This window comes from Sapajus apella, unplaced genomic scaffold, assembly GCF_009761245.1.
Source record: "Sapajus apella isolate SASKATOON/1434 unplaced genomic scaffold, GSC_monkey_1.0 scaffold200, whole genome shotgun sequence".
NCBI classification, from domain to species: Eukaryota; Metazoa; Chordata; class Mammalia; order Primates; family Cebidae; genus Sapajus; species Sapajus apella.
Window position 1 is genome coordinate 361,311 of NW_022437140.1, and position 21,428 is coordinate 382,738.

General features: G+C 41.3%; 1 protein-coding gene across 5 annotated transcripts in view; it reads right to left on the reverse strand.

Annotated features, from left to right (window-relative positions):
- UIMC1 (ubiquitin interaction motif containing 1) overlaps nt 1-21,428 on the reverse strand; it is a 169,025-nt gene that overhangs the window by 109,812 nt on the left and 37,785 nt on the right. For 4 of the 5 annotated variants that reach the window (XM_032269844.1, XM_032269848.1, XM_032269843.1 and 1 more), the window contains exon 2: nt 13,186-13,340. In XM_032269844.1, the coding sequence (XP_032125735.1) occupies nt 13,186-13,332 (147 nt within the window). In that variant the 5' untranslated portion in view covers nt 13,333-13,340. Of the gene's footprint in view, nt 1-13,185; nt 13,341-21,428 lie in introns of those variants that run through there. The other variant, XM_032269847.1, reaches the window with a different exon arrangement.

Here is a 21,428-nt window from a genome sequence, read left to right on the forward strand (position 1 = left end):
GGAGAAAGGGAAGAGGAGAGTAAGGGGAAGGAGAGGAAAAAGGGAGGGAGGGAGAGATGAGGAGGGGAGGTAGTGAGAGGGCAGGGAGAGAAAGGGGAGGAGGGGAAGAGGGAAGGGAAAGAGGGCGGGCAGGCGGGCAGGCAGGCTGTGCCTAAGCAAAAGACTGAGGGAAAATATGCTTCAGGTATATAGGTGATTTTAATTTTAAGAGCAAATAGCGATATCTAAGCTATCTTTCATAAAGGGGTGGGCAGATAATGAAAGCAAAACAAATATTGGGAGGTTCAGGAAACCATTCTCTAGAAAATAGAGAGAAAATGGCAGAAAAGAATCTTTCTATTTCTAGCCAGAAAAGTAATCGCTTTTACTCCACCAAAATACTTCAAAGTGACAACTGAGAATCCTGAAAAGGAAAAAATGAAGATTGAAAAAGACAAGAATAAATCAATCCAATTAACAAACTGGTCCCACAGACTGTTTTGGTACTGACTGAACTCAACTGGTTGCTGACTCTTGCAGGCATTTTCTTTCAGGAAACGAGACAACTGTCCCAACTATTTTGTTGATACAGCATACTTTTGATAATGTAGTGGCTACAAGCTTTTGAGATGAATGGTTTGAAAGAAGAGTGAATTTCTATTTTTTACTAATACACTATTACTGGAAACACTGTATATATTTTAAAAGATTAGCTGACAATTTATAGCCAACAACATTTTTATCATAAAGCAGCTTTCTAAAATAAGAGTAATTAACAGTTATCATATACTGCATACTATGTTCCAGGCACGTTATATACATTACCTCATTTAATTCCTTTCAAAAACCTTGTGAGAATTAATATCAATAACCCCATTTCCTTTTTTTTTTTTTTTTTTTTTTTTCTTGAGACGGAGTTTTGCTCTTGTTACCCAGGCTGGAGTGCAATGGCGCAATCTCGGCTCACCGCAACCTCCGCCTCCCGGGTTCAGGCAATTCTCCTGCCCCAGCCTCCTGAGTAGCTGGGATTACAGGCACGCGCCACCATGCCCAGCTAATTTTTTGTAGTTTTAGTAGAGATGGTGTTTCACCATGTTGACCAGGATGGTCTCGATCTCTTGACCTCGTGATCCACCCACCTCGGCCTCCCACAGTGCTGGGATTACAGGCTTGAGCCACCGCGCCCAGCCCCCCATTTCCTTTTTTTTATTGTTTGGAGACAGGGTCTCACTCTGTAGCCCAAGATGGAGGACAGTGGTATAATCACAACTCACTGCATCCTCGACCTCTCCTACTCACGCAATCCTCCCATCTAGCCTCACTAGTAGCTGGGACTACAGGCACGTACCACCATCTTTTTTATTTTTTGTACAGATAGGTTCTTGTTATGTTACCCAGGTTTATCTCAAACTCTTGGGCTCAAGCAATCCTCCTGCCTTGACTTCCCAAAGTGCTGGGATTACAGGTGTGAGCCACCAGCACCCAGCTGACCCCACTTGACAGATGAGAAAAGTGAGGCCCAAATAGCATCAGGTCAGAAACAAAACCAGCTCTGACCATCTACAAGCTCCAGAGGTTCCTTTCTTTCCCTCTGGATTTTCTATTGTTGTTGTTTTATTTTGTTTGTTGTAACATGGAAGAATGTCAGAGAAGACAAGAGTTATTATCCATTGTTGGGAAAAGCAGCAAACCAGAAAGGACTTACAGAGTGCCTACATAAATTGGTTATAAGTAACATATAAACTGGGAACAACAAACCACAGCAAACTGCAGGAGGCCTGGTGGGGGGGGGGGGGTGCAAACTTCTCCATGCCTCATGTTCTGGTACGGGGTGACCTAGGCTCTATTACAATAAATATTGTGCTCAAGGATGTAAAACCTCTTTGTAGCACTATGACATAGCCAGACTTGTAAGCTCCTTGTAAGGCCCGAGTTCTACCAGCTGCACATAGATAACAGGCTAAAGATAACCACACATTCTTGTTTTGTGAAATTCCCAAACCACCGCTGTTATCAATCTTTAGAACGACACACCAGTTCCAGCTTACTGATTCAGTTCTGACTCAATGATTCACTCCACCATCACTCCACCCCTACCCTATAGACCAAAGTGATTATAGCCAACAAATAGTGTGGAGGATCAAAGCTTGGGGCCTTCTTTTCACCGTCTGCCTCCAAAGTAATAAGTGATGGCCCCCTGGTCCCACTTTCTCTCTTAATCTATCTTTTTCTCATTCCTTTGTCGCCACCAAACTCAGGGTACCCACAGATGTGATGTGAGGCTGGTTCCCTACAATCAACATAGGTTGGTTGGCTTTATTTCTTGCCAGGCTCAGACTATATTCTGAACATGTACAATGACATCAGTTATCACATATTGAAGTATCACTCTAAGAAATTTTACTTATATTATTCTAGGCCAGGCACAGTGGCTCATGCCTACAACCGGAGCACTTTGGGAGGCCAAGGTGGGTGGATCACTTAAAGTCAGAAGTTTGAGACCAGCCTGGTCAACATGACAGAACCCTGTCTCTACTAAAAATACAAAATTAGCCAGGCATAGGGGTGCATGCTTGTAGTCCCAGCCACTCGGGAGGCTGAGACAGGAGAATCACTTGGAGCTGGGAGGCGAAGGTTGTAGTGAACCAAGAGAGTGCCACTGTACTCCAGCCTGGGTGGCAGAGCAAGACTCTGTCTCAAAAAGAAAGAAATTTTACTTATATTACTCTTAATCCTTAACAGTAGTCCTCCAGAGTAAGTATTACTGTTATTGATTAGAATAAAAAGTTCAAAAATGTCACACAGTAAAAAGCAATTCCAATACAACGGCAGGGTTTACAAAAGCTCATGTTTGCTCTCCTAGGGACAAAGTGAGAGTAAAAGAATGGGAGGATGAATCAACCCATGGAAAATTACTCAGCAGAAAAAAGTTAGGATGAATGAAGCCCTAACAACATCGGGTTCATGCCATTACCTTTAGATTTTAAAAAAAGAAATAAAAACAAAAACATGTTTTCCCATCTGTAATGCTGGGCTGATGGGAGAAAAAAAATTTCCTGGCTTCTCCTACACCAGAAAACTAGAACATTTTCTTAAAGAAATATTCAAATAAAATACTGTAGTACCAACGAGAAACACCTAATGCAGGTTTTGTTTTTTTTAAAGACAGGATCTCATTATATTGCCCAGGGTGGCCTTGAACTCCTGAGCTCAGGCAATCATCTGCCTCCAGAGTAAATGGGAATATAGGTGTGCCCAGCAAATACAGATATTTTGAGAGTGCCCACTAGTACAGGCCAAGCATTATTGTTAGGTGTTCAAGATATAAAATTCCCTTTGGGAGGCCGAGGCGGGTGGATCACGAGGTCAAGAGATCGAGACCATCCTGGTCAACACGGTGAAACCCCGTCTCTACTAAAACTACAAAAAATCAGCTGGGCATGGTGGCGCGTGCCTGTAATCCCAGCTACTCAGGAGGCTGAGGCAGGAGAATTGCCTGAACCCAGGAGGCGGAGGTTGCGGTGAGCCGAGATCGCGCCATTGCACTCCAGCCTGGGTAACATGAGAGAAACTCCGTCAAACCCAAAAAAAAAAAAAAAAAAAAAAAAAAAAAAAGATATAAAATTCCTGCCATCCAGGACATAATGGTCCAATGATGAAAGCAGAAAAAAATATAGTGGCAATTGCAAAACAGTGTGACAACTAATACTACGGAAGTAAGAACAGGTTCTATGAAAGCACAAGAAATGGCCAAGTGACCTAGTCTTAGAAGATCTACAAGGATCCCCAGAGGAACTGACATCTAAGCTGAAGAATAAATTGGAAAACATTGTAGGCAGTGCAAGGATCAGAAGACATATCAAATAATTCATTTGTTTTTCAACTCATAAGGCCAAAAACAATGTGTTAATGGCTAGGCACAGTGGCTCATGCCTATAATCCCAGCACTTTGGGAGGCTGAGGTGGTAGGATCACTTGAGGCCAGGAATTTGTGACCAGCCTGGGCAACATATCAAGACCTGTCTTTACAAAAAAAAAAAAAAAAAAATGACTGGGCCTGGTGGTGCACACCTATAGTCTCAGTTACTTGGGAGGCTGAGACAGGAGGAGTCCAGGAGTTCGAGGCTGCAGTAAGCTATAAGCACACCACTACATTCCAGCCTGGAAAGGAGCAAAACCTGCACGATCTGCACATGTACCCCAGAACTTAATGTATAATTAAAAAATAAAAATAAAAAGGGAAAAACCCTGTCTCTAAAAAACAAAACAAAGGCCAGGTGCGATGGCTCACGCCCATAATCCCAATACTTTGGGAGGCCAAGGTGGGCAGCTCACCAGAGGTCAGGAATTCAACACCAGCCTGGCCAACATGGCAAAAAACCCCTCCCTACTAAAAAGACAAAAATTAGCCAGGAGTGGTGGCAGGCACCTATAATCTCAGCTACTCTGGAGGCTGAGGCAGGAATAATCACTTGAACCCAGGAGGCAGAGGTTGCAGTGAGCCAAGATCACGCCATTACGTTACAGTTTGGGCAACAAGGCGAGACTCCATCTCAAAAAAATAAAATAATAATAAATAACAAAACAAAAAAACAAACAAATATGTTCCTAAGATGATCCAACTGCTTTTTTCTATTCTAAAGCAGAAAACAGTCTTTTTAAAAAATATATGAAAGTACCAAGACACTACAAGAATATGAAATACATATTAAAAATCAGTTGGTAGCCCAGTTTTGTGGGAGATTTTTAGCAAATCTTATAAAACAAGTAATTCCTGTGCTATTTAAATTGCGGTAGGACATAGCAAAAACTGGTGAGCTTTCCTTTCCTTTTATACCGTAACCCCAATACCAATAACTGATGAAGGCCATAGCACCCCCAAAAAAACTTTATAAAATCAATGGCATTAGGGGTACCGATGCAAAACTCCTAAATGATATATTAAGAAAATAAATTCAGTATTATGTTAATGTAACACATCATGACCAAGTATGATTTATTCCAGCAATGCAAAGATGTTCCAACATTAGAAAATACTAACACAATATATTAGTTGATTAAAGGAGAAAAACTGCTCCATCATCTTGTTAAAGGGCACTTGATTAAACATACTTCCTAAAACTACTACTAGTAAATAAGCAATTAAAAGATAGTTCTTTAACATAAAAACAGATGTATGAAACAAATAGCAAAACACCAGAAGTAAAAGATGTGCTGCTCTATCACTAGTATCAACCAACATTATTCTGGAAGCTACAGCCAACACAATGAAAATGAAACAAAAAAAGGCGTAAGTGCTAGAAAAAGAAAAACATGATTGTTATTAGCAAAGATAAATGCCTACTCAAAATACCCAAGACAATCAACTGAATAATTATAAAAACATGTGATAGATTAATGGAAGAAAAAAATCCAGAAACATACCCATTGTTTTTTAATTTTTTTTAATTATACTTTAAGTTCTGGGGTACATGTGTAGATCATGCAGGATTCTTACAAAGGTAAACACGTGCCATGGTGGTTTGCTACATCCACCCCCCCAGCATCTACATTAGGTATTTCTCCTAACGTTATCCCTCCCCAATTCTTCCTGCTATCCCTCCCCTAGCTCCCCCACCCCGCAACAGGCCCCAGTGTGTGATGTTCCCCTCCCTGTGTCTATATGTTCTCATTGTTCAACACCCACTTATGAGTGAGAACATGCAGTGTTTGGCTTTCTGTTCTTGGAAACACACCCATTTATAAACAAGATTTTAATTTATGATAAAGGTAAAATTTCAAATATCTGGAGAATGAAGAGATTATTGGAAAATGTTGGTAGACATGTCCAATCAGCAATAGTTTTTCAAAATATATGGACACTGTTTAGGGATACATGTAAATGTGGTAAAACTGTAAGGAGAAACATGGGAAGACAAAATAAATAGTGGTTACCTTTAGAAAGGTGGAAAAGAGCTGGGCGCGGTGGCTTACACACGTAATCCCAGCACTCTGAAAGGCTGAGGCAGGCGGATCACCTCAGGTCAGGAGTTCAAGACCAGCGTGGACAACATGGTGAAACCCCGTCTCTACTAAAAATACAAAAATTAGCCGGGCGTGGTGGCAGATGCCGGTAATCCCAGCTACTCAGGAAATTAAGGCAGAAGAATCGCTTGAACTTGGGAGGAGGAGGTTGCAGTGGGACAAGATCTCGCCATTGCAACCCAGCCTGGGCAACAGAGCAAGACTGCATCTCAAAAAAAAAAAGAAACAAAAGAATGCAAATTGGGGAGAGACACACTAAGAGAAAAGGGATTCTCAGGTCGTAAGTGCAAGTGTTCACATTAATTTTTAAAACTATGCATTTATATTTTATGCACATTCCTGCATGTATAACATATATGACATATGATAGGATAGATGTGCTGCTACAGAAAGGTCTCCATGAAATACTTTAATGGTTACTTTTAGGTATCAGTTTGACTGGAGTAAGAAATACCCAGAGAACTACTAAGTATTATTTTCTGGTGTGTCTGTGCGGGGGTTTGCAGAAGACACTGGAGTGTAAGTCTGAGTGACTAAGTGGGGAAGATCAGCTCTCAATCTGGGTGAACACCATCCAACTGACTGGGGAGCAAGATAGAATAAAAACATAGGAGGCAAATTTGTCTCTCTCCCAGAGCTGGGACACATTATTCTTCTCCTACCCTTGGACATCAGAAATCCAGGTTTTTCAGGCCTTACACTCAGCACCCCTATCCCCTTGTTCTCAGGCCTTCAGACTTGCACTGAGCCATACTACTGGCATCTCAGGGTATCCAGCTTGCAAACAGCCTATTGCAGGACTTCTCAACCTCCAAAATTACATGAGCCAATACACCTAATAAATCCCATCTGTCCAGTTCATCCTTCCATGTATCCATCAATCCATCCATCCATCCATCCTTCCATCCACCTGACCATTCGTCCGTCCATCCATCCATCCATCCATCCACCCACCCACCTATCCTATTGGTTCTATGTCTCTGGAGGACCTAACACAGACATTAAGTGAAAAAAAGCAAAACAGTTTGCACAGCATGATTCCTTTCCCATAAAAATCTCTACTGATGATGTATGCATAAAAATTTTTTTCCTAAGATACAGAAAAAATTTCTGCCTTCAGATGACACTAAGAAATTATTTTAAAAATGAAAAAAATTACTGCTTATGGTTAAATGTCTACAGTGTATATTTTCATTTCATACCTTTCTAAACTGTTTTGTCATGATTTAGGGTTTTGGGGGATTTTTGTTTGTTTTTTTGTTTTTTGAGACAGAGTTTCACTCTTGTTGCCCATGCTGGAGTGCAATGGCTTGATCTGGCTCACCACAACCTCCACCTCCCGAGTTCAAGCAATTCTCCTACCTCAGCCTCCTGAGTAGCTGGGATTACAGGCATGGGCCACCTGTAATCCATTTTGTACTTTTAGTAGAGACAGGGTTTCTCTTATGTTGGTAAGGCTGGTCTCAAACTTCCAACCTCAGGTGATCCACCCACCTCAGCCTCCCAAAATGCTGGGATTATAGGCATGAGCCACCACACCTGGCTGGTTTGGGTTTTTTTTTTTTTTTTAACATATATGTATACAACTTTTTTTTTAACATATCCATATGTATTTGTGTATTTAATATTTTTATTCTTAATATTAAAATGATATCCAAGTAGTACCATTGTTTTCTTTCCTTTTTTTAAGAGCGAGGGTCTCACTCTATTGCCCAGGATGGAGTGCAATGGTAAGATCATAGCTCACTGCAGCCTCAAATTCTTGGAACTCCTAGGCTCAAGCAATTCTCCCACCTGCCTCAGCCTCCCAAGTATCTGAGACTATAGGTGCACGCCACCATGACCAGCAAAGTTTTACATTTTTTGTAGAGACAGGGTCTTCTTATGTTGCTCAGACTGTTCTCAAACTCCTGGCCACAAGCAATCCTCCTGTCTCAGCATCCCAAAGCATTGGGTTATAGGCGTGAGTCACCAGGGATGTGCCTAGCCCTTGTTTTCTTCTCCATACTTTTATGCCTTTAAAATGAACTATGTAGACAAAAATCCTAATTAGAAACTGAACTATAAAGAATGTTTTTTAGGCCGGGCGCGGTGGCTCAAGCCTGTAATCCCAGCACTGTGGGAAGCCGAGGCGGGTGGATCACGAGGTCAAGAGATCGAGACCATCCCGGTCAACATGGTGAAACCCCGTCTCTACTAAAAATACAAAAAAATTAGCTGGGCATGGTGGCGCATGCCTGTAATCCCAGCAACTCAGGAGGCTGAGGCAGGAGAATTGCCTGAACCCGGGAGGCGGAGGTTGCGGTGAGCCGAGATCGCGCCATTGCACTCCAGCCTGGGTAACAAGAGCGAAACTCCGTCTCAAAAAAAAAAAAAAAGGAATGTTTTTTAAAAACCAATAAAGATGTAAAGAAATGCTCAATCTCGCTAACCAAAAAATAATATGTAATTTTTTGCCCAGATGCAGTGGCTTGCTTCAGGAAGCCGAGGCAGGATTGCTTGAGGCTGGGAGTTCAATACCATCCTGGGCAACATGGTGAAACCCTGTCTCTACAAAAAAAATACAAAAATTAGCCAAGTGTAGTGGCTTGCATCTGTAGTCCCAGCTACTTTGTAGGCCAAGATGGAACCGGGAGACAGAAGTTGCAATGAGCTAACACTCCTACACTCCAACTTAGGTGACAGACCCTGACTCTAGAAGAAGAAAAAAAAAGAAAGTGTAGGAGAAAGAAAAAACCGGAAGGAAAAAACAAAGACTTAATTCACAGCCTACGAGATGAGACCTACAGGCAGGTAAAAAACTCCAATAAACAAATGGAAATACAAGACACAGGAGAAAGGTTACAATCTTTATTCTGGAGAATAAAGCTTTCTATAATGATAAAAATGTCATTCTTATCATGATCCGCCCGCCTCGGCCTCCCAAAGTGCTGGGATTATAGGACTGAGCCACTGCACCAGGCTCATATATATAAGTACAAGTGTTTATCTCTTTATATATACGGATATGTCACTTGTTATTTTAATTGCTACTTTAATACTTTAGTATCAATATCATGACAACAATTATCAAGCACAACTAATTAGAACAACAGGCATTTCTGATTCTTCTGCCTTAGCCTCCCTCCTGGGTGGTTTTTGAGGTGAAAGTTTTTTTGTTCTTTGAGGGTTTTTTAGGCAAGACATAAAAATAATCTCTGAATTCTGAGTGTTTTCAAAGGCCCCTTCCCCCTTATATAAATACTCCCATGGACAATTGTTTTATTATTTAAAATTAACTTTATTTAAGTACAGTTTACATATAATAAAATGCACTCATTTTAAGTGTATAGGTTTTTTTGAGACAGGGTCTCACTTATACAGTCTGATGAGGCTTAGCAAATGGACATATCTGAGTACCCACTCCCACTATCAAGACATAGAACTTTCTCCTGGGTACAGTGGCTCATGCCCAACTTTGAGAGGTTGAACTGGGAAAACTGCTTGAGGACAGGAGTTCCAGGACAGCATGGGCAACATAAGAGATACCTGGCTACAAATTTTTTTAAAAATTAGTCAGACATGGTAGCATGCACTTGTGGTCCCAGCTTCTCAGGAGGCTGATGCAGGAGGATCACAAGAGCCAGGAGTTGGAGGCAGCAGTGAGCTATAACCGCAATACTGCACTCCAGCCTGGGCAACAGAGTAAGACACTGTCAAAAATAATAATAATAAAAATAGAAAAATAAAAATGAAGGGCAGATGGGACGGCTCACGCCTGTACTCCCAACACTTTGAAAAGCCAAGGTGGGAGCACTGCTTGACTCCAGGAGTTCCAGACCAGCCTGGGCAATACATCATCTCTAAAAAGAATATTTAAAAATTTAGCCAAGCGTGTTGGCAAAGGCCTGTAGTCCCAGCTACCTGGGAGGCTGAGGTGGAAGGATCACTTAGGCCCAGGTCAGGAAGGCTGTAGTGACTTGAGGCAGCATCACTGCACTCCAGCCTGAGCAACACAGTGAGACACTGTCTCAAAACAAAAACAAAGGCTGGACACAGTGGCTCATGCCTGTAATCCCAGCACTTTGGGACACCAAGGCCAGCGGATCATCTGACGTCAGGAGTTCGAGACTAGCCTGATAAACATGGAGAAACTCCATGTCTACTAAAAATACAAAATTAGCCAGGCATGGTGGCACATGCCTATAATCCCAGTTATTTGGGAGGCTAAGGCAGGAGTATTGCTTGAACCTGGGAGGCAGAAGTTGCAGTGAGCCAAGATTGTGCCACTGCACTCCAGCATGGGCGATAAAGCGAGACTCTGCCTCAAAAAAAAAAACAAAAAAACTTTCTCATTACTCCAGGGAGTCCCTCTGATCCCTCCCAGTCAATCCGCCTTCTACCCCTGATCTGGGCAACCACTGATCTGCTGTGTGTCACTATGGGTTAGATTTAGTGTTTCCAGAATTTCACATCGACAGAATTATAGGGGATGCTCCTTTGTGTCTGGCTTCTTCTACACAGCATGTTTCTGAGATTCATCCATTTCCTGCATGTTTCAGTATCTTGATCCCAAGGACAGTTTTTAGTAACAGAATAAAGAACAAGTTTCATGAGTACTTTAGTCACACACCTTATTCAGATAAGAGACTTTGAACCAATTTTATGATATGGAATGGTATCTACTACTTTGCAGCTAATTGAAAGAAGAAACACATCCTCTTTCTTTTCTTTTTTTTTTTTTTTTTGAGACAGAGTCTTGTTTTGTCGCCAGGCGCCAGGATGGAGTGCAGTGACACGATCTCGGCTCACTACGACCTCCATCTCCCAGGTTCAAGCAATGCTCCTGCCTCAGCCTCCCAAGCCTGTGGGACTACAGGCACGTGCCACAATGCCCAGCTAATTTTTATATTTCTTAGTAGAGACAGGGTTTCACCATGTTGGCCAGGATGGTCTCGATCTCTTGACCTCGCGATCCACCTGCCTCGGCCTCTCAAAGTGCTGGGATTACAGGCGTGAGCCACTGTGCCTGGCCTTTTTTCTTTCTTTTTGAGATGAAGTTTCACTTTTGGTGTCCAGGCTAGAGGGCAATGGTGCAATCTCCACTCACTGTAACCCCCGCCTCCTGGGTTCAAGTGATTCTCCTGCTTCAGCCTCCTGATTAACTGGGATTACAGGCATGCCCCACAATCCCTGACTAATTTTTGTATTTTTAATAGAGACGAGATTTCACCATGTTGGCTGGGCTGGTCTCAAACTCCTGACCTCAGGTGATCCACTCACCTCGGCCTCCCAAAGTGCTGGGATTACAGGTGTGAGCCACGGTGCCTGGCCTCTCTTTCTTGTCTCCCAGAAATTCCCTTTCTCCCACAACATTCTCAAGCTCAGTATCAGGTTTCCATAAGCTTAAAAAAAAAAAAAGGCAGGCCAAGGAGCTCAAAACCTAACATATGAAAAGGAAAACGGCAGAAGGGAAATTTTAAACAGGACAAACAAGGGGCACATAATGTGCTTCTCAGTTCCACCTGATATAAATTTCTATCTGTAGCCCAGGCAGCATAGCAAGATCCCATCTCTACAAAAAAATACAAAAACTACCCAGGAGTGCTGGTGCATACCTGTGGTCCCAGCTACTTAAGAGGCTGAGGCACAAGAATCTTGAGCCCAGAATGAGGCTGCAGTGAGCCGAAGTCACACGACTGTACTCCAGCCTGGGTAGCAGAGTGAGACCTTATCTCTAAATAAGTAAATTATCGTGTGTTCCACTAACCTTCTCACATCTCCCTGATCAATCTTTGAAATTCAGTATAATCTAAAATTACCACTGAGCAGGTATGGTGGCTCACACCTATAATCCCAGCACTTTGGGAGGCTGAGGTGGGCAGATCACCTGAGCTCAGAAGTTCGAGACCAGCCTGGGCAACACGGTGAAATCCCATGTCTACTAAAAAAGATACAAAAAATTAGCAGGGCGTGGCAGCATGTACCTGTAGTCCCTGCTATTTGGGAGGGTGAAGCAGGAGAATCACTTGAACCCAGGAAGTAGAGGTTGCAGTGAGCTGGGATCATGCCACTGGACTCCAGCCTGGGTGACAGAGCAAGACTCCTGCTCAATAAAAACAAAAAGGCCAGGCATGGTGGCTCATGTCTGTAATCCCAGTACTTTGGGAGGCCCTGCCTTTCTTGACAGGGTCTCACTCTGTCACCCAGGCTGGAGTGCAATGGTGCAATCTCAGCTCACTGCAACCTCTGCCTTCCAGGTTCAAGCAATTCTCCTGCCTCAGCCTCCCGAGTAGTTGGGAATATAGGCCTGTGCTACCACACCCAGCTAATTTTTGTATTTTTAGTAGAGATGGGGTTTTGCTATGTTGGCCAAGCTGGTGTCAAACTCCTGACCTCAGGTGATCTGCCCACCTTGGCCTCCCAAAGTGCTGGGACTGCAGGCATCAGCCACCGTGCCTAGCCCTAGAAATAAGAAAAAAAAAGAAAAGAAAAGAAGTTCAAAACTTGCCAATTTCCTGAATTGTGATTTTTTTGTCCTCTTTTTTTATTTTGTTTCCCCTGAAGTGAACTCTTAAAAGTTAAAAAGCCTCTGGGCTTTTCTTGGGCCAAGCACGGTAGCTCATGCTTGTAATCCTAGCACTTTGGGAGGCTGAGGAGGGCAGATCACCTGAGGTCGGGAGTTTGATACCAGCCTGATCAACACAGAAAAACTGTCTCTACTAAAAAAAAAAACACAAAATTAGCCAGGTGTGGTGGCACATGTCTGTAATCCCAGCTACTAGGGAGGCTGAGGCAGGAGAATCACCTGAACCCAGGAGGCGGAGGTTACAGTGAGCCGAGATGGAGCCACTGCACTCCAGCATGGACAACGAGAGCAAAGCTCCATCTCAAAAAAAAAAAAAAAATTCACGTTTTCCAGACACATGAAAACTAAAATTTACAATTGAATTAGATTATTCAAATAATTCTAAAATATCACTTTGGATTACTACATTACAAAACTGAAGAACTATGATCCATCCTCCACTAAGCAACAGGATTGCTTCCTTAAGTAATTGTTAATTCCACTTACAAATTACAACAAAGCTGAGTAAAAACTTTGTGGTCTGGTGAGCTGGCATTAAGGTAAAGTCCATCACGAAACAATCTCCCCATAGGTAAAGAAGCACAGTTTAACAGCTTCAGCTCTACTTTACTAACCTCTCCATCACTATCGGATATCACGATGAATGCATCCTCAAGTCTACGCTTCCTCTTCCCACTGACAGAACTAGTAGTTTCCACATCCTTCTTCTCCGGGTTCCGAGATTCGAAAACTTCTTTAACTTTTTTCTTTCTCCGTGCCATTCTTTCGTCTAGAATAAAAGGACAATAATTTTGTTTAGAATAAAAAGATAATAATTTACTTAAAGTATAAGTTTTCTAGAAGTTATTCAATTTAGTCTTTTTTTTTTTTTTTTGAGATGGAGCTTCACTCTTGTTGCCCAGGCTGGAGTGCATTGGCACAATTTTGGCTCACCACAACCTCTGCCTCCCAGGTTCAGGAGATTCTCCTGCCTCAACTCCTGAGTAGCTGGGATTACAGGCATGTACCACCACCACACCCGGCTAATTTTTTGTATTTTTAGTAAAGACAGGGTTTCTCCATGTTGGTCAAGCTGGTCTCAAACTCCAGACCTCAGGTGATCCATCTGCCTTGGCCTCCCAAAGTGCTGCGATTACAGGTGTAAGCCACCAGCCTAGGGAGGTGGAGGCTACATTGAGCCATGATGGCACCACTGCACTCTAGCCCAGGCAACAGAGTAAGACCTCATCTCAAAAGAAAAGACAGATCTTAGATTAATACTTAGAGAACTGCTGGCCAAGAGTTCTTAACCTGTCAATCCAAAAACCCTTAAAGAATCTATAGATTGGCTTCGGGTGATTCACTAAAATTGGGTGCAAAATTAGTTTCTGTCGATGGCTTCCTCGGAAAAATTTTTATAGTTTTCACTGAACTCTCAAAAAAGCAAAAAAAAAAAAAAAAAAAAGGACTACCAAAATTTGGCCAGGCATGGTGGCACACGCCTGCAACCCCAGCACTTCGGGAGGCTGAGGCAGAAGGATGACCTGAATCCAAGAGTTCAAGACCAGCCTCAGCAACATATTGAGACCCTGTCTCAAAAAAAAAAAAAAAAGTGAACTTGAGTAAGCAAAGCTTTCTTAGGACACATAGAAATTTTTTTAATTGATAAATTTGACTTCATTGAAATTTAAAACTTCTGCTCTTTAAAAAAAAAAAAAAAAAGACCATTAAGAAGCCACAGAATGACAGTCTGGGCAAAATAGCAAGGCACTGTCTCCACAAAAAAAATTTTTTTAATTAGCGGGGTATGGTGACACGCACCTGTAGTTCCAGCTACTCAGAAGGCTGAAGTGGAAAGATCACCTGAGCCAGGGAGGTCAAAGTATTTGCAATACATCTATCTTGCAAAAAAGGCTTGCATCCAGAATATACAAAGAATTCTTGGGCCAGACATCGCGCCTCACACTTATAATCCTAGCACTTTGGGAGGCTAAGGCAAGTGGATCACTTGGGGTCAGGAGTTTGAGACTAGCCTGGCCAAGATGGCAAAACCCTGTCTCTATTAAAAATACAAAAATCAGCCAGGCATGGTGGTATGCACCTATAATCCCAGCTACTAGGGAGGCTGAGGCATAAGAATTGTTTGAACCCAGGAGGCACGGGTTGGAGCCAAGACCACGCTACTACACTCCAGCCTGGGCAACAGGGCAAGATTCCATCTCAAAAAAAAAAAAAAAAAAAATTTTGGCCAGGTGCAGTGGCTCATGCCTGTAATCCCAGCACTTAATGAGACCAGCACAGCTCACCACAATCTCAGCCTCCCCGACTCAAGCAATTCTTCCACCTCAACCTCCTAAGTAGCTGGGACCACAGGTGTGTGCCACCACACCTGGCTAATTTATTTTTATTTTTTGTAAAGGCAAGGTCTCACTATATTGCCCAGACTGGTCTTGAACTCCTGGGCTCAGGTGATCTTCCCACCCTGATCTCCCAAAGTGCTGGGATTACAGGTATGAGCCACCACACCCAGGCACAAATATTTTCTTACCTTTTAAAAATATATTTTATAATATATTTAAAATATTATAGTTTAAAATATTAACATATTTATATTTAATTTTATATTTATATATTTATATTTATAACTATATATTAATATTTATTTATATTTGCCTTAATATATTTTTTAAAATAAATCTCTACTGATAACTAAAGCACAGCCACAATATATTTGTATTTATTTTTTAATTATATGAATACTAATGTATGTATTTTATGTTTTGGAAAACATACAAAAATCTGCCAGGTTCGATGGCTCATGCCTGTAATCCCAGCGCTTTGGAAGGTCATGGTAGGCAGATGCTTGAGGTCAAGAGTTTGAGACCAGCCTAGCCAACATGGTGAAACCCCATCTTTACTAAACACAAAAAAATTAGCCGGGCATGGTGACACACACCTGTAATCCCAGCTACTCGGGAGGCTGAGGCAGGAGAACAGCTTGAACCCAGGAGGCGGAGGTTGCAGTGAGCCCCCACTGCACTCCACACTGGGCAACAAGAGCGAGACTCTGCCTCAAAAAAAAATAAAAAGAATATAAAGTGGTACAGCCAGTTACTTAAAAAGGAAAGTATGTATCTACTACATGACCTACCCATTCCATTCCTAGGTATTTACTCAAGAGAAATAAAGACATCAATATTCATAGCAGCCCTAGTCATAAGAGACAAAAACTGGAAATAAACCAAATATCCATCAACATGTGAATAAACAAATTGAGATATATCTCTACAATGAAAAATTACTGAAAAATAAAAAGGAACAAACTACTGATGCATCCAATGACACAGATTAATCTCAAAGACATTACGATGAGCAATGCCCAAAAGACTACAAACTATGATTCTAGCTATATGAAACTCTAGAAAAAACTAATCAACGGTTAAAGGAAAACAGACCAGCAGTTGCCTGGAGCCTGGTGGGAAGGGGGAGAGAAATGACTGGTAAGGGGCAGGAGGGTTAATTTTGAGGTAATGTTCTCTATCTTGATTGTGGAGGTGATTATACAGGTATATACCTTCATGAAAACTCAAAAAGGGTAGTGTTAAGTCAATAAACTAAAAAAATTACTTGTGATTAGCATCATGACTAAGTAAGGACATTAACAAATCTTTTCTCAAAACTATAAAGCTAACCCAAAATACTCAAAATAATCATTTCTTGGAAACTGACCAAAAGCAAAAAACAAACTAAGAAATGTTTATTCATGAAAATGACTGAACTTTGGGTAAGAATACCATGAGCCTCTGTGATTCACACCTAGGATCAACTCCCATATTCAGTACCCTACCCCTCAGTTCAAATCACAGGTTGAACTATGAGTCCAGTAGTTTAAAATATTTCTTGGCTCCCCAAATTGGTCAAATATCTCTACTATACATTTTTTAAGTATCATGCACCTCTGTCAAAAATAAGTTATCAAAGTTGTAATTATATATTCATTTGTGTGATTTTTTTAAAGAAAATATTTGTCTTTCTCAATGGGCTACAGGATGAAACAGTCCCAGCACCTACCACATGCCCTGATAAATGATAGGTGATCAATAACCACTTACTAAATAGACAAGGTGAGGTGGCTCACACCTGTAATCTCAGCACTTTGGGAGGTTGAGGTGGGCAGATCACCTGAGGTCAGCAGTTTGAGACCAGCCTAACATGGTGAAACCCCATTTCTACCAAAAATATAAAAATTAGCCAGGCGTGGTGGCATGGTGGCATGTTTCTGTAATCCCAGCTATTTTGGTGGCTCAGGCACAAGAATCGCTTGAACCCGGGAGGCAGAGGCTTCAGTGAGCTGAGATCGCGCCACTGCACTCCAGCCTGAATGACAGAGCAAGATTCTGTCTCAAAAATAATAAAAATAAATAAATTATATAAACATTAGAATAATTTAGTGTGCTGAAATTATAAGTATTTTTCTCCTTTACTCAAAATGCATAAAAGTCTGTGACCATTTTACAATTTAAAAATAATCTTCAGGTTGGGTCCAGTGTCTCATGCCTGTAATTCCAGCACTTTGGGCAACCAAAGCAGGACGACTGCTTGAGCTCAGAAGTTTGACACCAGCCTGGGCAACACGGCAAGACCCCATCTCTACAAAAAATTTAAAAATCAATCAGGCATGGTGGCATGTACCTGCAGTCCCAGCTACTCAGGAGGCTGAAGTGAAAGGATAACTTGCGCCTGGGAGATGAAAGCTGCAATGAGCTGTGACTGTGTTACTGCACTCCAGACTGGGTAACAGAACGAGATCCTGTCTCAGAAATAATAGTAATACTACTACTCAAAAAAATCTTGCAGCATTTTTAGTTTTTTAGCATACATTTTAGGTTTTTTTTTTTTTTTTTTTTTGAGATGGAGTCTTGCTCTGTCACCCAGTCTGGAGTGCAGTGGCACAATCTCGACTCACTGTAACCACTGACTTTCTTGGCTCACTGTAACCTCTGACTCCCTGGTTCAAGCAATTCTTCTCCCTCAGCCTCCCAAGGAGCTAGGATTACAGGCATCTGCCACCACAGCCAGCTAAATTTTTTATATTTTTGGTAGAGACAGGGTTTCACCACGTTGGCCAGGTTGGTCTCAAACTATTGACCTTAGTTGATCTGCTCACCTCAGCCTCCCAAAGTGCTGCAATTACAGGTTTGAGCCACCGTGCCCAGCTACATACATTTCAGTGTTTAGCATACAAGTCATATACATGCTTTATTACATTTTTTTATTTTTGTGGGTACATAGTAGGTGTACATATTTATGGGATACATGAGATGCTTCGATACATGCATGCAATATGTAATAATCACATCATAAAAAATAGGGTATCCATCCCCTCAAGGATTTATCCTTTGTGTTACAAACAATCCAATTATACACCTTTTTTTTTTTTTTTTTTTTTTAGAGATGGGGTTTTGCTATGTTGCCCAGGCTGGAGTGCAGTGGCTATTCACAGGTGCAATCCTACTACTGATCAGCACGGGAGTTTTGACTTGCTCCATTTCTGACCTGGGCCAGTTCACCCCTTCTTAGGCAACCTGGTGGTTCCCCGCTCCCGGGAGGTCCCCATATTGATGCCAAACTTAGTGCAGAAACCCAATCAGCATAGTGCACTACAGCCCAGAACTCCTGGACTCAAGCGATCCTCCAGCCTCAGCCTCCCGAGTAGGTGGGACTATAAGCACGTGCCACCATGCCCAGCCAATTATACTCTTTTATTTTAAAATATGCGATTAATTTTTATTGAATATAGTCATCCTATTGTGCTATCAAATACTAGGTCTTATGAATTTTTTTTTTTGGTACCTACTAACCATCCCCACCTCCCCATCATCCCCCACTACCCTTCCCCGCCTCTGGTAACCATCCTTCTACTGTCTATCTCCAATAGCTCAACTGTTTTGATTTTTAGATCCCACAAATAAGTGAGAACATACAATGTTTGTCTTTCTGTGCCTGGATTATTTCACTTAACATAATGACCTCCAATTTCATCCATGTTGTTACAAATGACAAGATCTCATTCATTTTTATGGCTGAATAGTACTCTATTATGTGTAAGTACCACATTTTCTTTATCCATGCTTCTGTTGATAACACTTAGGTTGATTCCATATCCTGGCTATTGTGAATAATGCTGCAACAAACATGGGAGTGCAGGTATCTCTTCAATATATTGATTTCCTTTCTTTTGGATACATACCCAGCAGTGGGATTGCTGGATCGCATGGTAGCTCTGTTTTTAGTTTTTTGAGGAACCCTCAAACTGTTCTCCATAGTGGTGGTACTAGTTTACATTCCCACCAACAGTGTACAAGGGTTCTCTTTACCTCACATCCTTGCCAGCATTTCTTATTGCCTGTTTTTGGATATAAGACATTTTAACTAGGGTGAGATATGTCACTGTAGTTGTGACTTGCATTCCTCTGATGATCAATGATGCTGAGCACCTTTTCATATGTCTGTTTGCCATTTGCATGTCTTCTTTTGAGTAATGCCTATTGCAATCTTTTGCCGAGATAAGTCTCACTCTGTTGCCCAGGTTGGAGTGAAACGGCACACTCTCTGCTCACCGGAACCTCCACCTCCTGGGTTCAAGTGATTCTCCTGCCTCAGCCTCCTGAGTAACTGAGATTACAGGCGGATGGCACCGTGCCCAGCTATTTTTTGTATTTTTAGCAGAGATGGGGTTTCAACATGTTGGTCAGGCTGGTCTCAAACTCCTGACCTCAGGATCTGACCATCTCAGCCTCCCAACATGCTGGGATTACAGACATGAGCCACCGTGCCCAGCCCTTTTTGCCCACTTTTTAAATCGGATTAGACTTTTTCTTACAGAGTTGTTTGAGCTTCTTATATATTCTGGTTTAATCCTCTGTCAGATGGGTACTTTGCAAATATTTTCTCCTATTCTGTGGGTTGTCTCTTCACTTTATTGTTTCCTATGCTGCGCAGTGGCTCTTTAACTTGATGTGATCCCATTTGTCCACTTTTGTTTTGGTTGCCTGTGCTTATGGGATATTACTAAGTTTTTGCCCAGACTAACATCCTAGAGAGTTTCCCCAATGTTTTCTTGTAGTAGTTTCATAGTTCGAGGTCTTAGATTTAAGTCTTTAATCAATTTTTATTTGATTTTTGTAATATGGCAAGAGATAAAGATCTAGTTTCATTCTTCTGCATATAGATATCCAGTTTTCCAAGCACTATCTATTGAAGAGACTGTCTTTTTCCCAGTGTATGCTCTTGGGACTTTTGTCAAAAATGAGTCCACTGCAGGTGTGTGGACAGATTTATATGTAAGTTGTTTTATGGGGTTTTGTTTTTTGAATAACTAGTGAAAGAAATCAAAGATCTAAAGTACAGACATACCATGCCCATGGGTTGGAAGTCGCAACATAGTAAACATATCAATTCTCCCCAAACTGATCTTAGGTTTTTTTTCTTTTTTTCTTCAACTTTTGGGAGCCCAGAACATTAACTCAGGTTTAATGCAATTCCTATAAAAAAATCCCACTAAGATTTTTTTGTAGACGTAGACAAGCTTATTCTAAATGTACATGGAAAGGCATGGGCCCAGAATAGCTTAAACAATCTTGACAAAGAATGAAGTGAGAGGAATTATTCTACCCAATATTAATGCTTACTACACAGCTATAGTAATCAATATATTGTGGTGTTGGTGGAGGAACAGACACACAGATCTTTGGAACAGAATATAGGACCTGGAAGGAGACCAACACAAATATGCTCAAACTCTTTTTTTTTTTTTTCTTTGAGAAGGAGTCTCACTCTGTCACCTAGGCTGGAGTACAATGGAGTGGTCTTGGCTCACTGCAACCTCAGCCTCCCAGGTTCAAGTGATTCTCCTGCCTCAGCCTCCCAAGTAGCTAGGATTACAGGCATGTACCACCATGTCCAGCTAATTTTTGTATTTTTAGTAAAGACGGGGTTTCGTCATCTTGGCCAGGCTAGTCTCGAACTCCTGACCTCAAGTGATCCCCCGCCTTGGCCTCCCAAAGTTCTGAGATTACAGGTGTGAGCCACCGCACCTGGTGAAGAAGCCTTCTTAATAAATGGTGTTAGAGCAAGTGAACATCCATAGGCAAAAAAATCAATGAATCTTGACCTAAACCTCACATTTCATACAAAATTAATTCAAAGTGAGTAATATTTAAACTTTACGAGCATCTGGTGTTGAGACTATTTTTCTTATTTTAGCTATCCTAATACGTATGTAGTACTGTCTATTAGGATGGCTAAAATAAACAAAAATAGTCTCAACACCAAATGCTCACAAAGATGCAGAGACACTGGATCACTCATACACTGCTGGTGGAAATGTAAAATGAAAAGTCTGGCAATTTTTTTAAAAAAACTAAACACATCCGTAACGCAATCAAGACAGTTGCAGGTGGGCAAAAAAGAAAAGGAAATTAAAAAAAAAACACATAACTACCATATAACCCAGCAATTTTACTCCTAAGCATTTATTTCACAAAAATAAAAATCTAACATTCACGCAAAAATTTGTACACGAATCTTAATAGCTTTTATTGTAATAGCCAAAAACAGGAATTAGCCCAGATGTCTTTCAACATATGAATGGCTAAACCAACTGGTATACATATGGCGGAATGTACTCACAAGAGAAATGCACTATCAATACATGCAAAAACTTGGCTGCTCTCCAGGAAATTATGCTGAGTTTAAAAAAAAAAAAAATGCCAACCAATCTCCAAATATCACAAACTGTATGATTCCATCTATAAAACACTTTTGAAATGACAAAATTTTTTTTTTTTTTTTTTTTTTTTTTTTTTTTTTTTTTTTT